The sequence below is a fragment of the Anneissia japonica genome, unplaced genomic scaffold, assembly GCF_011630105.1.
Source record: "Anneissia japonica isolate Jap-2015-1 unplaced genomic scaffold, ASM1163010v1 scaffold287829_len2072220_cov186, whole genome shotgun sequence".
NCBI lineage: Eukaryota > Metazoa > Echinodermata > Crinoidea > Comatulida > Comatulidae > Anneissia > Anneissia japonica.
The window spans coordinates 993,006-1,014,753 of record NW_022716075.1 but is presented as its reverse complement, the minus strand read 5'-3'; the positions used below and the strand labels follow the sequence as shown (position 1 = coordinate 1,014,753).

Below are 21,748 nucleotides of genomic sequence, written 5' to 3'. Positions count from 1 at the left end.
TGCTACATCTATAACTATAATCTTAGAAAGACCTTTGCAAACCCTTTTAAATAAAGAACAACTGCAAGCCAATAATTTTGCTTGTAATGTTGACACAAGCTTAAAGAATAATATAATATAAAAACCGGATTGTAGAGCTCGTGCAAATATGTTGTGATAGATAATAGACATTCCTTGTTGTTGGTCGTGTATTTTTAAACTGGTCTCTTTATTATCTATTCTGTGTTTTTAATGAACATACGTATTTGTATTGCGTTCACTTACCTATACTTAATATTACTCGGCGGACCAACTTAATTTGCAAATTCGTGTTAATATATAAAATTGTTATTTTACGTTACCTTGATTAACATGAATAGGGAAAATGTTCTTAATGTGTAAGACTCATATAAGGATAGGCGGTAAATAGTAACAAACATTTGGTCCTTACTCAATATGGAAGTAGCTCTAAGAAAAACAACTCTATTGGTTGCGTACAGTAGTCAGTGACCTAATGAATCTTCACATGCCACATAAAACTGTAGGCCTACACATAATTTTATATCACGTGGTACAATAAGACCATCCAATCAAATAGTGTGTGTCTAGTTTTTTGCGATGTTTTTGGGCATATGTTAGTGGAATTAGCGCCGAGGTTAAGTACCCCGAGGTTAAGTGCGTATTGTATATTGTCATATATATGAATTGCAATGAATATTCAACGATTAGAAGAAGTTTACTTATCTTGTCTCCGAATACCTTTTACAACATAAAATTTCAATCTCCTTGACGATCGACCGTTGTAAACAACGCCGCCGTGACTGGAAAGACGGACATGCTGGCCTTCGTGTATACACCAATGCTTAAAATGGTAAATTTTCAATGTACTGTAAATTTACATTTTATTTATTTTGCTTTTATATTCATATTAAGAGATTACTAAATGTTCCAGTTTACTTGGTGTTTATTGGCTCGAACGCATTTAAGTAATTATACGCTTATATGTTTATTTATTTATTTATCTTTTATTAAGTCCTATTATACTTTTATTATTTTTTTAATATTATTTTCTTTTTAACTGGTTGTCATGACTTGAAGTTTGTTTTACAAACTTACTTTGGCCTCCTACCTCACAGTTTTTTCTCCGACTTTTGTTTTGAACATCTAATTGTAATGTCTACCTACAAACTAATTTATGTTTTATTTATGTAAAATCAATAAAACAAAAACAAACAAATGCTATGTAGGCTTAAAGTATACTGTTTTAATGTTCACAATGATAGCTAATTCAAAATATGATTCTTTTCGCAGTTCATGTTTCCTATGGGCAATGAGGCATAACGTAACGTCAGATAATAGCAGTTATGGGGATTTTCAATAGGCCTATCACTCAATTTTCTACTTGTTAAAGTGTGATTTACGTAGGCTTACGATTCTAATTGTATTTTTGTATACTCTTGTTTTCTTGAAGAGGATCCTGTTGCTTTTCTTGACTTTTACCCTTATTCGAGCAGATAGCGAAGTTATCAGCAACACCGATATATACGTAGGCTCCTACATACCACCATTCAGACCTACTTTCGAATCTTTACTAACATGTCTTGGGTAAGATTTCTATTCCAAATTTGACTTCAAATAAGTTTTCATTTTATTCTAAATAACAACAATATAACACGAGATAATATGTAAATGAGATGGCCAATGACCTACTCATTTCTTGCTTAATGACACAACTTTAGCGCAATTATACATATACTTTTCTCAGTGGCGTTGTAGGCCTAACATTATTATCTGATTAATAAATGTTCTATTTTACCTCGTCCATGTTCCTTTTCGCGGTCATTGAAAACCAGCTTTTTGAGAAGGCCTATATCTTCATGTCTTGTCGTATAATTGAAATGAGGGCGTCTTACATGTTCCACGTGAGTCAGATAATGTTAATTCCATCTCTGAAAAGATGTTTAGAAAATAGGTTTACTATATCTATAAACATACTACCTTAACAATACACAATACACAGTTGTTCTTTTTACAAAGAAAGTTAAATACAGTGTTCGAATAAATGGTGTCCTATAAATAGATACATTGTGTAATAAAGTGCATCCGACGGGGTACGAACCTGCGACCCCTAGCTGTCAAGGCGAGCGTCATAACCATTAGACCACTGAGGCTTCATGGTTGAACAGATTCTAATAACCTTCAGATACACTCCATTACACAAAGGGATACGGCTGGAAATAAATAGTAGCATATAATATAAATCAAGATAGCCGTCAACATTGATAAATAATATATAACTCATCAAAGAAAGGTAAATACAGTGTTCGAATAAAGGACACAATGTTACATCTTCTAGCATAGCTCTCCAAGAATGTTGTCTTATAAATAAATTTATATTATATATATATATATTTATTTTATTATTATATATATTTATTTGTATTATACCTGTCTCTTATACACATCTAGATGTGTATAAGAGACAGCCATGAAAGTCCAATTTAATTTGACTAAAGGTACTTATTTTTTACAAAGCTTTGTTTGGGAAAATACATACATTTTTCCTGAAGATTATATGTTAATTTCCGTTAAATGCTCGACCTAAATCTTCAAGATGCACTTAAAAACAATCAAACTAAGTTGAGTGTAACAATACAAATCCGATATATTTGAAGTTGTTAAAGGAAATCTTGATCCAGAAACAGTAAATATTCTTATTATTTTATTTAGTTCTATTTTACTGTCAAAATTCTGAACAATAAAATGTAAAATTACAGTTATGGAAGGGTTCTGTAGGATAGGTACGCATTTTGTAACTTGAAGCACAGTGGCGCATTGGTCCTGACCCCGTCCTGGTAACGCTACTCCTCCCCTCCGCTTTTGCTAATAGTCCCATACAACTTGCGGTCGTCTGTCAATTTGGAGTTTTAAAATGTCGTCGAAAACACACTTATCTCATCAAACTACAAAACTTCTTCCTTTTACCCTATCTAAGGTGTTAACCGGTCTATAATAACAATAATAAATTGAAAGAATTTGTATAGCGCCTGTTAGAAAAAATTATCTGTCACTGGCGCTTAAAGATAAAAGAGATAGGTCTTGAATGCATTAGTATCAGAAGTTGATCTAAGATTAAGTGGAAGAGGTCTTTGAAGTACCTTGTTTTAAAATTCTCTTCCAGACCCCGGTTGGCTATAGTTTCTGAGGCCACTACCAGCCAAACATTTGTCAGAATATGATGAATATCTTGGGCTCTGTCACAAAAATATGCCGATTTTTTTACACAATTAAAAGTCAGAACAGAGTATCTACAGATAAATAGTAAACAAGATTTCATTAGCTTTACATTATTACATTTTTAAATAACTATAATAACAACGCCCACCGTTAACCTTCTAGAATTAGGTCTAGATTGATATTAAAATGATTAACTTTGTGTTTTAAGACAACGCCCACCGTCAATCTTTTAGAATTAGATTGATTTTTAACTAATTAACTGTGTGTTTTAAAGGGGTAGTTCACATTGACAGCCGTTCTTCTTTGCACAAAACTTGTTCCATGTTTTATATTTTCTAACAGACCATTTTATATGACTGAAGACTTTATTAAAGATGTTAAAAAGCGATACAGTTGTATTTACGAAGAGGAACCGTTTGAAAGTCCAGATACTATTTCGTAAGTACGCTTATGACTTTTAAGTAATACCAAAATGACTATGCAACTATCTAAATCGTAAGGAAAGAAAAACAAGATAGATTGTTGACATTAGTTGATTTTGTTACGATGTGTCAGAACCAAATACGATTGACTTTTATTCTTAAAATATAGCACGTTTCTTTCTTTCTAAAACATTGAAAGTTTTACCCATGTCTTGTAACTATAACTGTGTTTGTGCTTGCATTACTATCAAATATTTTTTTTTAATATTAGTGTCGCCACGCAACATTTATTAATAATCCATACATGTTAACAAAAAAAAAAGCACTGCGGCTGCTGCGGTGTAGGATATCAAACATTCACGCTCTGATACATTTAAAAACTAATTCAACTAACTAATTCAGAGCTTACTTACAAGCATCTATATTGTTACCAATACTAATATAGAAGATGATCGATCTAGCTAAGGCCAAGGTTTATTTTAATTTGAAATGTAATCACTTTTCTGATCTGTAAAATTCAATTGTTTAATTTGATGTTTAATTGTCAGTATATTTAGTTGCTAAGCCTCGTACTCATATAGTTCCGGCGCATAATCGCCATGTATTATGTGCCTTATATGATTGAATGCTTTTTTTTTAGTTCTATTCTATAAATAATGAGTTTTGTTTGTGGATGAGATTGGAATGAGAAAAGTGGGCCTTGATCATAAATCGAAGTAAATGTGTGTAAATTATAGAACACTATTGTATATATAGATACAAAATATAATAATTGAATACTATAATATTATTTGGTATTATGGATCCCTGACATTTCAATTTTTCAACCCCATAGTCCAGAAGTATATATTGTTGAAATGCTGAATGGAGGTAATGGAGGTGATGGCGGAGATGCTGGTCCTGGGTTTGCATTGGGTGACGCAGGCGGCGATGGTGGTAACGGTGGTAATGGTGGCAACGCGGGAAGATATGGAGATGGAGGTAGGCAGATATTAACACCAGAATTCACTATGTTTTGATGAATAGGGTCTATACTTTCGATACCAACCATATAAAGTCAAACTTAGTCACATTTCATCAATACTTCACATTGTTGAAAAATTGTTATTGTATAAGTATGAAAGTACTTTAATTATTTGATTTTGGAAAGGTGCTATAGAAAAATTTATAATTTTATAAATATTTTTGTAGGATCTGGAGGTAACGGAGGTAGTGGTGGGGCTGGAGCAGCTCCTGGCGGAGCCGGTGGAACCGGAGGTGATGGTGGTAATGGTGGCGATGGTGGATTTGGTGGCAGTGGTGGTGCTGGGGGTGATGGAGGAGCAGGAGGTCCTGGTGCAGAAGGGGCACCATGCATGAATGGAGGTGCAGGCGGAGATGGAGGGAACGGTGGGAATGGAGGAGACGCTGGTATCTACGTACCCGGACACGTAACAGGAGAAATGTGCCCCGGAAAATCAAAACTCAGCCCTATCGACGCTGCTTTCAACAGATATGGGCAGAAAGTACGGATTTTCCAATCTCATAATGCTGATAAGGCATTGAATCTCTTACAAGAAATAAAGATTATTGTATGTAGGTGAGTTGAGTCTTGTTATTGTTATTTTAAATTTGGATCAAACAAATCCGAGAACACCAACACAATTCAGTGCAGAAAAAAAAAAAACTAAAAACTTCATTTACAAGATTTGAAAATGCAAATGTCAAATAATTATATTGACTGAAATACAATTAAATATTTGGATGGATTTGTTGTCTTTTAGTAACGCAAGATGTAATAGAGGTGTTGGACGATGCATCCAAAAGTACTGCTGGAGAAGAGCTGTTATTGTCAAGAGCTGTGAAAATAACTCTATATTTGGTTACCGTCTCCCTGTTCTGAAGATCGACTGGATTGCTATACCTTGCTCCTGTGAATGTTTTCAAGCCCCTTCTTTTAGAGATGTATACCTTTTAGCAGAGGAGAACCGCAGGCGAATAGAAATCTACAACTGGTAATTGGACCTTGGCTGTAGATATTATTTATAATTTGTTGTTATTGAAGAAAAACACTTAAACATTATATATATATATATATATTATATATATATATATATATTTAATGTTAAGTATGATTTAGATTTAACGAAAATCAAATTGATTTTAAAATTTTTATTATTAATATTATTATTATAGATATTATTTTACTATAAATATTATTATTATTAATATGATTATTATTTTCGTTATAATTTTCATTGATATTTTTAATGTCATTATCATTGTTATTATTATTATTATTATTATTATTATTATTATTAATATTTAATAATTTTATTTTACTGTTACTAGTAGGCCTACTATATGGGTGTTATTACTAGACCGTCGTTTTAGTGTAATGATTAACTATTATGTTGATGTTAGAATAACATAATATACCGTGATGACAAACGTTATAGAAATATAGTGTGTTTTTTAATAAAGTTAATTCGTCACCATTTACATAGCGTTTTTTTCTTTCCTCCTCGTTTTGTTTATGTTTTGGACATTTTTTGAATAATTACATAATAAAATATATTATCCTTCAAGAATGAGTTATAATTGACAGAATACGGAGTTATATTTATAATTGCTTATTTAACTTTTAGTTCTCATTTCGAATTGAAGTCCTCCCTCTTTAGTTTGCAAAAGTAGCTCGAAAAGAAGCCCATGGGCTTCGTTTCAAGATAGCATGAGTTTTTCGAGATAATACTGTACATACACTGAATTTCAAAAGCAACAAAATAAATTGAAAATTCGCTTGGTTTATACAGTAGGTTAGGTGATGTAATGTCGGTTAATACACATTTTTTTCCAGATAGTACTGTACATACACTGTACATGAATTTCAAAAGCAACAAGATAAATTAAAAATACCCTTGGTTTTAAAAGTAGTAGTAGGTGATTTAATGTCGGTTAATACATTCCATGATACAGACAGGTGTTAAAGTGGCCCTATTTAATGTTTTATAGAAGTAATTCCTAAAATTTACAGCATTCATTTTAAAAAGAAGCTCCCCGCCCTCTTTACTTTGCAAAAGTAGCCTAAAAAAGAAGCCCATCCAAACTTCGCAAAAAAAAAAAAAAAAAAAAGCAGCCCAGAGCTTCAATTCGAGTTTTTACGGTAGGGCCTGTATAGATACAGTAGCTTACATATTTTTTCATAAAAAGGCAGACTAAAACAAGAAATCAAAGTAACAATACAATTAGCAGAGGACCACGTTTTAGACCAGCTATATGTGAACGTATGGTTTGCATTATTGGCGATGGAAAGACATCGCCATTACTGTTTTGCGAAACAAGTGTTTGAAATACTTTTGATAATTATCATCCTTAATTACATGGTGCTTTATCGATTTATCAATATGTAGCCGAGATAATTTGAAAAGATATTTTTAATATTTTCGTGAAATTAATGGAATCCAATAATAAATATTAAATTACAGCTTAGAGGGGCCATTAAGGTAATGTGTTTAAACATAACTTACGTTAAATAAAATATTTAATTACAAATATCTATTCGACATTTTATAGACATTGCAGATTAATTTATACATATAAATATTTCTAAATAATTAATATGAGCAAGTATTGCTAAGATGCGATGTTGATGTTTACGACAGATAGGACCTTTACATCGTTAAGTAAAATATATTTAATCTAAAACGCAGTAGGCCCAGCTACTGAAGCAGTATTTAGCTTAATTGAGCACTCTTTACCTGAGCTAAAACGCATGGCGTGTCATCATTGAGAAGTCTGAGTAGGCTATTAACAAAAGATTACGCCTACAACTACTCCAGGCCTAATAATCTACTACAAATGAATAGAAAAGAAAGTGTAATACATACTCCAAGTATTGAAATGCACGTTATCGTGTTGGAATTCAATATTTCGACATTAATTATGTAATCATCAGGAATGATGACATAATAGAAATTGTATGTATAGGTTTTGTATATGTTTGTTTTTTTTTCTGTATATTGAATTATATCAATAATAACGATATGTTGTATGATAATATCATAATTATAGGTCATAAAAACAGCAACAGAACACTACACGTTGGTGGCCCAAAAGCCAAACTGCATAATTACATTTGCTGCGGGGATTATAAAAAAACACCCGTTAATTAAAATGGATTGTTGCGTTACAAAAGATGCTGTCTTTTGTACGCTTGCTTACGTTTATTACCGGTACTTATATTAATCCGCTTTTTTCATGAATGCTGTAGTAAGAATTATACGAAACCCCAAGGTAGGTAAAACAGATCTAGACTATAATGATATATATTCACTGTTTTCTCATGGCCTACCTCTTTAATTTTTAGGCTGTTTTAATAACGATTTTGATGTTTTATACACTTTTCATTTCTATTCACTTCCAAGAAGTAAATTCGCTAATTGAAGGCTAATTAAGAAGTGAGGTTGTTTTAATTCGTGAAGCAAACACTGCTGAGAGAGGGTTTGAACGCAGGCACTTGAGGGCAAGGATCACCACTCGCCAATGGTATTGGTCAAATATTCCATAACTTACATTATAATATACACGTAAAGTTTAGCATTACTCAAACTATAATAGCCCTGTTTCTACGACGACAAACATAACCATGGGAACAGTTAAATTACACATAACCATAATGCAAAATAACAAAGGAGGTTTAAGTTTATTTCATCAAAGATTTGTTTTTATAATTAAATTGCATAACGAATAATGAACAATGTAATATAAACCTATTACATATTTTCACCTTCTGCTACCCTCTTTAATTGAGTGCTCTTGGCCCATTTATTGAAGCTAATCTTGAAACTATAATTTATTTTCGCGAGACTCTTGTAACATATGTCTCTGAAATGAAGAAGTGATAATATAATGAGTTGAATTACGCTGTCTTTCAGTAAATGAACTAGAGATTTTCTATTATTAATATCTGTATGTAAAATCACGAAAATACTGTCGATGAACTAAACCTAAGTAAATATAAATAAAAATGTTTTTTTCGTTAAATTTTATTGGCATTATTTTTTGTTGTTCCTGTCTACAGTAATGTTATTTTAACTCAGTAGCCTCCAATTCAATCTCTATTGCCAAAGGTTACTGTTGTCGAATGTTCTTTGTTAATGAATGAATAATTTTATAATGAATAATGTTGTATATAGAATTGTAATTTTTAAATTTTTAAATGATTTTGTAATGAGTAATTTTTATAATGAATAATTTTATATATAGATTTGTATATTTGAATGTAATTCTTTTTAAGTAATTTTGTAATGAATTTATTTTGTTGTATGTCTGATTGAATAAATATATACCTGAAATAAAATGTAATAATGCTGAAAACACGAAGCCTTATGTAAAAAAAAAACTTCCATGAGTATATACTATGAAATCTATAATAGTACTGTAGTCCTTCCAGGTCAAGAGAAACCCCAAAAAATGATACACATCCTAAAATTCAAGTAAAAGTAATGCATTTATTCTGTTCAAGAAAAAATATCTTTACACTGAGTATATACATTTCTAAATTAATCACAATGGCTTACACCATCTTATATTTAATTTCATTTATTCAGTCTAAGAAAAAAAATCCTGGTCATCAACCAAGGTCACATTATAACAACGTTATAGCATTCTAGTTTAGTGTGAAACCAAAAAATCATTATTCGTGGTTAGACTTCCACAAACGCATGCTAATTATAATTAGAAATACATATTTATAACGTAATTACTGATTATTAACATTGCAAAGGCTGCTGCAACGTTGTGGTAAGGTTATTTTCTAACATAACTTAACCACAACTTCACAACATTTTGCGAAAATTATTATTTACTTGTGGTTAGACTTCCACACACGCTATGCTAATCCCCGCCAATAATTGTATTAACATATTCTCATTGACTTCTTCCTCAAAAGAGTTTCCTATCAAAGAATGTCCTTTTATGATAGACAGTTACTGCGAAACGACTAAATGAGGCACTTGAAGTTTTGAGTGGAGCTTATGCCGTACAAACAAATCAACTAACAGAGATTGGACGGAATTAATCAAGTAAGAGGGCGGTACTAGTCGCAGAAAGTCATGCTGACGCCAGACTTCAGTATGGCTCCCGCAGTAGGCCATCCATCTTGTAGAACCGACCCACCTAGCCAATTATAAACTGATAGAAACTGATAGTTAAGGTTATAACGACGAACCATGGTAAGTTATTTAACTTATTTTCAGACTTAGTTTTCACATTGAGTTTACATTAATTTCTATCACTTGAATAATGTTGTAGTAATAAAAATAAACAACCGTTTCTGTCTTAATGGAATTAGAATGGTTTATGTTTTGGCAACTACGAAATCTGAACTAAATTAAATTAGTATTATAGTAATTTATTTTATAAATATTCCAAATTTTTAAGAGTACAGTAATTCATTTACTAAATAAGGGCCTACTTTAATAACCAATTGTTTATTGTATTAAGTGTTTGTACTTCGTATCAAAAATAACAATTTAATTATCGAATATTGATATTATTAATACAATTTATGTGCTAAAAAACGTAATAACACAATGTAGTACCTTAGTTGCTTACTTTGTGAAATAATTCCGTAACTATATTCTTTGTATTGGCCCTTAAATTGGCAAGTAATTAATTTGTTTTGAATTAAATATTGCGATCATAAGTTCATAACTTATTATAGCACTTTAAATATGCAAATCAATCTAATTTACTTTTAGTTATTCGAATTTAAGCATGACCAGCATGTCTTAATAAAATCTTCAAAATTTGTATAAAATTTTAAGATTTTAGTTTATATCCAATTATTCAAGATAATGATATTACAGCCTAATGTGTATTAATTACGGCTTGCATAAAATGTATACAAGCTGTAATAAATACTAATATAATGGTAAAATGTCTATATTATTTCACAATAAATGAAGTGCTATTATTATAAATGTATGTGGGTCTTAAGCCCATAAGCATCATCTAACGTATGGATGTCTTAACTTAAAATCCAAATACAAAGCTCGAATTACGTCTTAACCAAGGATAATGAGATCACCTTATAAATCTTCAACACTCCGAGAATGATAAGTGTTGTGGATAAATGTACGCAGACGTTTCACGAATAAGTCATTGTAACATAGTTTACTCAAGGCTACTTTTTAGCATAATTAATAATAAATGTATTCCTGTAGGTTATCATTCTAAAAATGTCGAACTTTCTAGGTGGAATTTTATGGGATATTTATTGTCATAGAAAATAAACATTGCTTACATCTTACTTCAAAATAATCAATATTATATGCTATACATGTTGTAATGTCTATAAGAACACTTCTATTTTGTTTTATGTATACATCATTATGTTAGTATATTGTCATGTTTTTGCTTTATTCAGTGCAATTTACTGTTAATAGAAACGGATAATTCGAAATTATACATTTACCTACCTATCGTCTGGGACATCAAACTTTACACTGTCTTTCCATCTTCTTCTGAAAGCCTTTCTCTGTAATTTAACAAATTCTTCAAAGTTTTTCATTGCGCTCCTTGTTCCATCATTATGCGTATGTATACAAAACAAATTCCCAGTGTCAATTTGTTTTTCAGAGGGCAAATGGGATATCCCTTTGCCTGTGTTTCTTGATTGCGTCGTGTTACGTTGCAGCTGACGATCTCCATACTTGTATCTCGTGAGTATATATTGTGTTGTTTTAATTTACTATAAACTAATACTCCTGGATATCTCAAATCAAATCAAATATACTTTTATTTCCATGCATTTCAAGTAATACAATATACAGTAAGAAGTTGAGACAAATATATTGTTTGGAAGAAGGCTACAATAAGTTCTGCAATATGTTTGTACTTGGAAAACAGGCGAATAACTAATGTACACACATTTGGTTAATTTTCAGTAAACTTCAAAATCTAGGAGATGATGTCATACAACAAATCAAGGAAGATTACAAGTGTATTTTAGAGAATGAAGAGCCAGTCGAAAGCCCACAACCTGTCACGTCAGTAAAATCGATCATTAAAAATCACATAACTTTACATTTTGATCTACTTAATGTTCATCTAATCAAAAGGCAAAAATGTATTTGCTTAGGTTTGAGTTCAAGTTGGCCTGCTGTTAAATATTATGAAACATACATTGCTTTTATGCACTTTGTAATGCTATATAGCTGCTATATATCTGAAGCTCCCCAGATTTGTATTGGTTTTGCCTGTAGTATATTACAAGATTAAAGATAAAGGTAAAGGTAGGAGAATAACCCATAACTTGCAGCGTCATTGTGCTGAATTGCGTATGGGCGTGGTCTGTGACTACCTAGCAGCCGTAAAGAGGCGCTTCTTGGTAGATACATGTTCACATCATTCCACAACGACAGGGGCTGAAATGAACCATATGTACTGGTTCATATAAATTACCTGTATATATAGATTGAAACATTTTGTGCTTAAAGTAAGATACTGGAAGCTTCTAACATAGTTTATATACAAATTTTTTATACTGTTCTGCTTTTATAATGTCTGTAGATATAGAAATACTACGATCATTATAGCTTAACGTTTTCTCTCCAGACCGTATGCTTTCCATGGTGGGTTCAAAAATACGTATGTTGGTGAAGGGATTGATATCCCCACAGGTGGAGCCGGTGGTACTGGGGGTGCAGGTGGTCCTGGTGGCCCAGGAGGATCTTCAGTCACTCAAGAATTTGATGGCAGTAAGTTTTTTGTTATAATGTAACAAAATAAGCTGAATCTACTTTTATTTTGGTTTTTTAAAACGGCTATCGCTTCAAGTTTATAAGATAGATAGCTCTAATAAAATTAAGATGAACGATTTACAAATTAAGTGGACAATTCCCTACGATTTTCTCCTCAATCATACTCAAAACTTTCTGTATATACTAGATTGAAGTTTAACTTTATACATTTAAAGATAAGGTAGCTGCTAAAAAATGAGGGAAAAAAGGATTTTTTTGCTAAAGTAAATGACATCCAATGTTATACTTCCACTTTAATTTAGAATGCCGTCCTCCATTTGAGGCACATGGGGGAAAATGCTATTGCTTCGCATTGAGTCCAGCTTTGACCTTTGAAGAAGCACAGAAATCGTGTGAGAATGATAACGGCAACCTGGTTGTTGTGACTGATCCAGACATTGGGCAGTTCATAAAGGACAGAGCAAGGGAGTTATATGCTGGCGACCTCTGGATTGGACTATCAGATAGACAAAGAGAGCGTACCTTTGAATGGGTAAATGGAGAAAATCCAACTTTTTACGATTTCGCAACAAATGGTCGTAATGGCGGGAGTTCACAGAACTGCGTTCGTTTAAGATCGGTTGATGATTATAGATGGAATGACTTTTCCTGTGATCGAAAACTAGGATACATTTGCCAAAAGACTCGTAAGTAGGAATCAAAGTTTATGTCATTCTAGTTTAAAAGTAAATAATGTATTCATTAAAGACTATACTTAATTACATTTATTTTTACTTAGCATCTGAAGACCAGCCGTTAAACCCACCCACGGAAAATGAAGTAGTAGTTGGCTTTTATTATTGCCCACCGGGTGATCAAGGTCCAAATGGAAGCCCTGGTGTTCCTGGATTGCCAGGGTTTGGGCCTGAACCAATTCCGGTTATGCCGTTTCGAAACTCTGGCATAGCTTGTCCAGCCCGGAGGGCTAAACTCTTGGTTACGACAGCTTATAATAAATACGGTGACAAAGTTCAGGTTTTGCAAATAGGATCCAAAATTCGACAATCGTTCCAAATTAATGCATGTGTGTAAGTATCAAATTTCGTGTTTTTTGTTGTTGTTTTGTGAGCGTGGTGATCATAATAGTGACAAAAGCTGATCGCTCGGACAAATCAATCACTAAGAAACAAAATATTACACAGTCGAGATTTACGAATACAATTTATGTAATAAGGCACATACTTTACAATGCATGTGACATGTAACATGCATAAGCATAAAATGTACTAGAGTTTGAACTACTTTTATTTATAATGGCATAAATTATCTAAAAATTTATTATAACTGTACACTTACGTTATTGTTGCATCTGCATTTGCTTAAAATTGAATTGTTGCATACAGTAATATAGAAAAATGTGGATAATAAACTTTTTTATGATTTGCTTTACTAAGGTTCAAATTTTGCAACTTCGGATTTGGTCAGTGCCAACAGAAGTATACATGGCGACGAGCAGTTACTGTGGAATCCTGTGACACAACCTCAAAACCTGTCCTTGCAGTGCAATGGGTGACGGTACCTAGCAGCTGTGTGTGTTCATTGGTGCCCCTTAACCTTTCACCTTTAGGATTAGAAAAACTGATAGGCCTTGTAGAGGGCCCATAACACACGTGTATTTAGTAAATTGGAAACCTTTATTACATTTAGACTCTGGGTTTTAGCTCAAAGAATTTATAGAATATTTTTTCTTTTTCTATTTTACTTATATAATCAAGAGAATAATTCATTATATGAAAAATATTACCATCTAGGCTAATAACAAATGATAAATAAGCATAATACTTTTATATTATAATCACTATATGTTATTTAACTATGTAATTATTATTGAAATCGTTTATTGAATAAAACGTCACTGTGTAATTAAAAATACAATATATAGTTAATTTGATAATGTATTAATTGACTTTATTTAGGCCTAACTGTATTTTACTTGAAGTTGATATAATCTTGTTTGCTGGCCGTTACCTTCAATAGAAAAAAAGAGAGTTATTAAAAATGGAAAATCATAAAGAAAGCATAATTTTAGTGATTATGTAAATAATAATAAATATTGCAATGAATACAGTAATTATAATAATAACAGTAATGCTACTTAAACCTATGAGGTGTATGGTATTATTTGAAGAGTAATATAAAGTTTAAACGTTTAAACTACCTATTATGCGGTGTCAGCAACACGGTCACATGACTGCTATTTCAATATAGTTAAATACTGATGGTAAATATTTTATTAATGACATAGAATGTAGAGAGTCATAAGCAAGTTCAATTTCTTTGTGTATACTGGAAGTTAAATATGGCAATCTAGTATTATTAAAAATGCTTCGAAATAAAATTGAACTAAATCAATATTATGCTAGTTTTCACTACAATCGTTGTCGGCGATGGCGTGTAGGCTTTATAAGATTACTCGAATAATTTGACTATTTACATCATTAGTACATTATTAGTAATTATTATATTTTTGACTTACCAAAGCGGTCTCAATCCTTTGTAGGATTACTTTAAATCCGGGTCTTTCTGATGGTTTCCAATGACAACACTGACCGATCAACACAAACCTTTTGTAATAAAATTCAGGAAAGGATAGTGTGAATACTTTAACTACCGTAGTTTTCTTTCAAAGCTTATTGCAGTAGTACCGCAATCTATACATCAGATGTATACTTATTAATCTAAACCTTACATGTCTTGAGTTGACGGATACTTGCAAAGTTCTGGTTGGGTCTTGAAAACCTCTTTTTCGGCCTGGCTGCTGTCTTTGTCGATGTTTAGAGTTTTGACAACGTCTTTGTCTGACAGACCTTCAAACGGATCTTTGCCTAAATTAAAACAGAATTGTGTTTTTTTGATCAATTTTACAACATTATTTATGCTTCTGTTATTTTTTCGTGGATTATTTTCTGATTTGAAACAAATACCTGATAATATATACACAAAATAATCAATTCAGAGTTTTTTAGCTCATCATACGCAATTAATCTTTAAAAACTGATTTTCTTATCTGTTCTATAAACTTCCTCAATACTTAATTTCTTGACCAGAATATAGCACTAGATACCGGTATGTTCCGTCTGTAATACCAACTAACGTAAATATCATTAAGGCCTACCAAATGAAAATATTTCGTAAAGTGTCGCTCCGAACGCCCATATATCAGATTGAATAGATACAACCTTGTCCTTAACAACTTCTGGAGCAAACCAGCTTGGTCGAACCATCTCGCCAAGCTAAATTAGTCAAAAGAAACCAGTGAGTTAATATTTTTGTTCTATGATATACATGTTTCAGATTAATTATATCCATATTGAGAAAAAAATTAATTGTTATTATTATAAATTTTATGATTGGACATACATATTTTACTCATTGTTCATTTTCATAATGTGCACTGAGACAAGTCGTATGGCTGTACTATAGTTTAAAACCAAGCAAACATTGTGTTGGCGAACCGCCCGAGTTCTACCTTTGGTTAGTGCTTAACGAAGCCGCCCGTCTTCCTAAAGCCTGTTTTCCACTAAACGAATTTATTAGCGCGAATCGAAATCGTCGGTACATGCGCATGTGCATCCACATTTCTATCGGAGTTTTTGCGAAGCGAAATTGGTAGTTCGAACTGTTTCTACATTGTGCTCAACCAATCAGAGCTCATGAACCGAACCGACGCCTTCGATTCGAGCGAATAAAATCGCCTAGTGGAAAACAGGCTTATGGGCCGTTCTCCACTTTGATGGATTTGTTCACGCGAATCGAAAATTTGTACTCTTACGCATGCGCATTTGAGAATCTCGTGATAAAAATTTAACTGCACATGCGTACAGGTGAAAATTTTCGATTCGCGCGAATAGATTCGTCTAGCGAAAACCTTTCCAAACCTAAGCATTGACCAATCAGAGCAAGGAGAGTAATACACGTTTCCCACACAGACGCACGTGTTACGTCCACGATATCGTTTTGTGGAACCTTGTCAACAGCAAAGGAGCGGGTATGACAGGAAAGGTTCATTGTCAGTGGGAGTCTAATTGGAGTTTTGGAAACGATTACGTTTTTTGATACACTTCATGCATACCTGGTCTAGGTCATAAACGTTGTCACTAGTTCCCAGTTTTTTTAGTCCAAAGTTGCTGATCTTACAAACGCCATTGCTGAAAATAAGGACTTTACTAGCTTTCAGATGAGGCTGCAGAAACTGAAATTGGAGACGTTTTTATTAAATATTGTGTGTGCAAACAAAATGAAGAAGTCGAAAGTATTTGAATTGATATCTTTCTATAATGTGGTTCTCTTTTAAGGATGTAGTATTGATGTTATTTTTGTACCCAAAGTTTACTAATTATAGATAAACAGGCGGTATGAAACTATAAGGACAGGACATATCACCGGCAATGGTTCGTAATTTGCATACGCGACAATAGACCTTTCCAGAGCATCAATCAAACTTAACAACTGACCAATCAGAAGATCACAAAGAATACGCGTCTGTCCCACAAACACCGTATGTCCCATAAACGCACGGGTCTACGTACGTTTACTCTACATTTTGTGTGGTCTTAGCAACAAAATCCAAGTTTATTGTGGAGATACAAATATACAGAAAGATTAATCCAGATTCCCATAAATAAGATAATACGTTAATAGGATAATAAATAAGATAATACGTTCGGAGAGATGTGTAGGGTTGTTAATATGTTTAGGGTTTCTATTTTCTGTTTGCATGAACTGGTACAATTGACACAGTTGTCAATTACTACACAATAAAATTAATTATTTTTATACCCAGAGTTTAACAATTATAGATAAACAGACGGTATGAAACTAAGGATAGAACAGATATTACCGGCAATGGTTCGTAATTTGCATGTGTTTGTTAAGCTATTCTCACCTTCTGTGTATGCAGGAAACGCAATCCTTTTGCGATATCTTTGACATAGGTCAGCACTTGATATATTGACTTACTATAGTCACTCACAACTGTTTTCCGCTTGTGTAATATGTCTCTCAAAGAACCTTTTGTTGCATACTCCGAAACAATTCCAATGCAATCTACATTGAAGGTACGAATGGCATAAGAATAGTATTGTTGAAAGGACAATTATCCTAATGGTAATTGGCCTAAATTGTGAGGATCTCAGTAATGACAATGTGGGCAAACGTTAAACAACTTCAGTTTACATCACTGGGCTACTAACTCGAGAGTATTTCGCATGATATTGCGGTCTGTCAGCGTCCGAAGAGCCTTCAGTGTATGATAATAACCCCTGCTAACATCGATAGCAATGTGGCCTGCCAACGCCAGAGTCATGATAATGGGGCCAGTTAATGTAGAGAATATTAGATATTGGCAACGAAGCTTGTTTGTTTATTTGTTTGTTTAATATTCCACACACATCAAATCATATACAGTTAAACATCTGTCTCTTATACACATCTAAAGAAACCAGTGAGTTAATATTTTTGTTCTATGATATACATGTTTCAGATTAATTATATCCATATTGAGAAAAAAATTAATTGTTATTATTATAATTGATGATTGGACATACATATTTTACTCATTGTTCATTTTCATAATGTGCACTAAGACAAGTCGTATGGCTGTACTATAGTTTAAAACCAAGCAAACATAGAAAATAATGATAATAATAATAATAATAATAATAATAATAATAATAATAGTAAATAAATGCATAAATCGATAAATCAATAATGAATAAAAATATAATATATAGAATGGAATACTATGCAAGTAGGCGATTCAAGATCCAAGATTCAAGATGGGATTACGTTGAAAATGAAAATGGGGCCTACCATCGTTCCGTGAGATGAGCATAATGACGCATGCAATGAATGGATCTCTGGATGGAATATCGTGTTTTCAAAAACAACCAAATATACTTTGCTTGGAAATCGCAAGTATGATGTACTAATATCAAAAATATTGACTAAATAGTCTTCCCACCTACCAGTTTGCACGTTAGAGATGACAGCTAAGGTGTTTATGACGTTCTGGTGTAGAGTGAGGTTCTGAAGCCCATCGATTTCTCGCCTCAGACATGCCATTTGGCTTCGTGTAAAATCATCTAAAATACAGGAAAATAAAGATTTATTGTTTTAGAGATATGGGTATAATTCCCGAGTTGTTGTCAACTAAGATAATGTGGTATCAGGGACAAAATAACGTGAGTAAATAATTATGTAAGCAGTAAGTATTTTGCTGCAAATAATATTATGCTTAAAAAAAACATATTAATATAATGATGTTGGTAGTACTCACCGCGACTGACTTTGACTACAACGTCTTGCACCCTAGTACTCCCAGGCAACAGAACTGTTCCTTTGCATAAACTAACTCCACGATCTTTACCGATTTCCTCGCCCATGTCTACATCACTTGGTGATATGGTTGGAGTTATTGGCTGTAACGGCAAAAAAAAGGACTTTTACCTTTTTATTCTTATGATGATTATACATTAAAATTATATTTTATTGACAATTTAAATATGGTATTCTTTAATGGCGATTGCACAAGAATACTTATAATAATATAATAATTGTAATATTGAATATTAATAACATATTTTAATAATAATATAATTAAGTCAATTCTTTTTAATTTTTGACGAATATACAGAATTATAACAATAATAATAATAATATCGTTCATTATTATTAGTAGTAGTAGTAGTAGTAGCAGCAGTAGTAGTAGTAGTAGTAGTAGTAGTAGTAGTAGTAGTAGTAGTAGTAGTAGGCCTAGTAGTAGCAGTAGTAGTAGTGGTAGTAGTAGTATTAGTAGTATTATGACGATCTGCGCAGGTATTAAGTTAAGTTTGTTCACTTTTGTTATTTTGTTTTATTTTTATATCTGAACGGTTTTGTATTTCGATCTGCGCAGGTATTAAGTTAAGTTTGTTCACTTTTGTTATTTTGTTTTATTGTTATATCTGCCCTCGCCAAAAGATTTAACGTATTTAGGCATAGACCTATATTTGACTTAGACCACTTACCGTCACATAGTTGTATTCGTGTGGTAACTGTGAAAATAACAAAATAATGTTAGAGTTATCATGAATCTATTAATACATCAAAACAGCAATTTTTTTCTCAAATAGGAAGATGGAGTGAACCACCTCCATTCTCTGATGCCCCCTTCCCCACCACTGGCGCCACCACTGTGGGGAATATATTATGAATTACCTGAGTAGCGTAACTTGCAGGTTCTGGTACTTCATAGCGAATTTTATTACTTTTGGTCCGTGATAAAGTATTCTCGTCAGAGATCATCTGAAAAAAATAAGATCTATATTTAAAAAGTAGTATTATAAGCTATCTACAGAAGTTTCAATAAACAGTGATCACAATCAGTGTATTAATACTTGTTTGAGTATTGATATATTTGTAATCAGTGCTCGATCTAAACTTTTTTATTTATTTATCTCTTTACGTATTAAAAATTAAAAATTCGACAAAACTGTCCAAGAAGAAACCATTGGCCTAGGGCCCAACACAAAAGTGGGAACGGAACCCCTTGACATATAATATAATACAATGTACAATATGTAAAATTAGTACGGAACACCGCACGAAACTTTTGTTTACAAGCATCTCTTTCGAGAATCCGCTTGCTGTAAATAATGTATAGAAAAGTGTGTTATCTTTAATAAATCTATGACCTTCTCTTTTACACGGCAGTAGTGCTTTGTCAGTAGATATTGTGACGTCAGATAGGTTGAAAATAAAAAAAGTGATTTAATCACTACAGCACTTAAATTTACAACTAAAGAAAATGCTTTTTCTATAATTAACAACAGTGGATTTTGATTATACTATATTACATTGGAAGCAAAAAACGTAAAGTAAAGAGTTTTACCTCGTATTCTTCTGGCAATCCAGGCTAGAAACAAAAATATAGAAACCTCATAATATTTAAAGATACCTTAAACTCTAGTCAGAACGATACGTTACTTCAGATTGACAACATGTCACACACCGTATCGACGTTTTAATCAAGCTATTTTTCATAATGTTAATACAATAATAAATAAGAGGTTTGAAATGGTAGACAGAAACAAGTAAATTTGTCGTGTAAGGTTTTACGTTGGGATTTCCAAAACTCCCTTTTATTATAATAATTCTTTGCTTTTGAACCAACACCAACATTAAAAGCGTTTTGCTTGTGTTATTAAGATAGAATCGCTGCCCCAAGGCATGTAACCACAATCGATTTTATATGAAAACATGAAATTAAACGCATTCTACTAACGCAAATGCAAGTGGTTGACGCGGTCTGACGTAGGCACAATATGCAGCATAACCTTTTCGTAAGATGTCACTGATGAGACGCTGCTTGCGTTTGCGACAATGGGCCTTTCCGGAACAGTCAAACTTAACAACTGACATATTAGAACATCACAAAGATTACACGTCTGTCCCACAAACACGTGTGTGTCCCATAAACACACGTACAGTACGTTTATGCTATACTTTGTAGGGCCTTGAACCGCGCTGGCCAGGTGGTGTAAACCAAGCTTCAGAAATTCTCTCCACGTGGCGCACTAAACGTTTGTAGTGTTTTAGGACTCACTATCTTTTTGAAGAATTTTATAGAATAGAAACCGTAGACAGGGATATCTTTTTATGTGTCTAGTATATCATAGGCTTATTGGGCATTTACACATCGATAGCAGACAAGTGTTTTGGAACCTACGTTTGTATACGACCGATCACCGGGTGGTGTAGCTGGTGTGCTCTAAGTTAAAATAAAAAAGTAAGATGATTAATGATGATGAATTAGAAGTTACGATAGTATATTCATGTGCCTATTTTATTACATTCTCATCGACATCAATTGTATAAAATTTACAAAAAAATATTAAATATTCCATTAATTAATCTGTAAACATTTTTTCATATGTTCTTGCTAACAAATTAATAAAAATAGTATTTTAGCAGCTAATTAAATTTAAGACTGACGAAGTTAATTTTTTCTGTTGAGTATACTACTGTAAGCATTACAATATATAAAACATATTTTTAAAGCAATCTTGTGTAGGCCTAAATTCTGTCTGGGTAATTTTCTCACGTATACGTGTGGACTCTTCGGTGGTCGACGCATTATATACACTCCCACACAGCCGAGTATACAAAGTACCAATGCACCTACACCGGCAATCACATACCACAATATATTTGAGTCCGATTTAGCTGAAATGTTAAAGATTAAAACGCATAGTGATGTTCACCTTTGATTATCAATTCAAATGAACGACTAACACATACACAAACATATGTATCACATATATATATATATATATATATGCATATATA

At 32.5% G+C, this 21,748-nt stretch overlaps 3 protein-coding genes across 3 annotated transcripts in view; 2 read left to right on the top strand and 1 right to left on the bottom strand.

Moving 5' to 3' along the window:
* Positions 1–694: 694 nt before the first annotated feature.
* On the top strand, positions 695–6,119 carry LOC117109605 (co-chaperone protein p23-1-like). The gene is made up of 6 exons (XM_033251986.1): positions 695–850; positions 1,451–1,584; positions 3,559–3,654; positions 4,474–4,619; positions 4,830–5,217; positions 5,402–6,119. Exons 1-6 carry the CDS (start codon positions 815–817, stop codon positions 5,634–5,636), a joined length of 1,035 nt encoding a protein of 344 aa, XP_033107877.1. The 5' UTR covers positions 695–814; the 3' UTR covers positions 5,637–6,119.
* A 3,584-nt stretch (positions 6,120–9,703) lies between these two features.
* Positions 9,704–14,775, top strand: LOC117109573. Its single transcript, XM_033251940.1, has 7 exons — positions 9,704–9,850; positions 11,259–11,341; positions 11,567–11,668; positions 12,237–12,379; positions 12,685–13,068; positions 13,161–13,449; positions 13,816–14,775. The coding sequence occupies exons 1-7, from the start codon at positions 9,848–9,850 to the stop codon at positions 14,024–14,026; spliced, it is 1,215 nt and encodes a 404-aa protein (XP_033107831.1). The 5' UTR covers positions 9,704–9,847; the 3' UTR covers positions 14,027–14,775.
* The window catches only part of LOC117109571 (fibroblast growth factor receptor 2-like), an 11,942-nt gene continuing 4,235 nt past the window's right edge, over positions 14,042–21,748 (bottom strand). The window contains exons 5-17 of the mRNA XM_033251939.1: positions 21,504–21,625; positions 21,129–21,170; positions 20,292–20,315; positions 19,619–19,705; positions 19,429–19,455; positions 18,699–18,840; positions 18,388–18,504; positions 17,307–17,467; positions 16,494–16,613; positions 15,537–15,654; positions 15,111–15,246; positions 14,898–14,985; positions 14,042–14,389 (exon numbers count right to left, since the gene is read on the bottom strand). Of these exons, the coding sequence (XP_033107830.1) occupies positions 14,351–14,389; positions 14,898–14,985; positions 15,111–15,246; positions 15,537–15,654; positions 16,494–16,613; positions 17,307–17,467; positions 18,388–18,504; positions 18,699–18,840; positions 19,429–19,455; positions 19,619–19,705; positions 20,292–20,315; positions 21,129–21,170; positions 21,504–21,625 (1,223 nt within the window). The 3' untranslated portion in view covers positions 14,042–14,350. The remainder of the gene's footprint in view (positions 14,390–14,897; positions 14,986–15,110; positions 15,247–15,536; positions 15,655–16,493; positions 16,614–17,306; positions 17,468–18,387; positions 18,505–18,698; positions 18,841–19,428; positions 19,456–19,618; positions 19,706–20,291; positions 20,316–21,128; positions 21,171–21,503; positions 21,626–21,748) is intronic.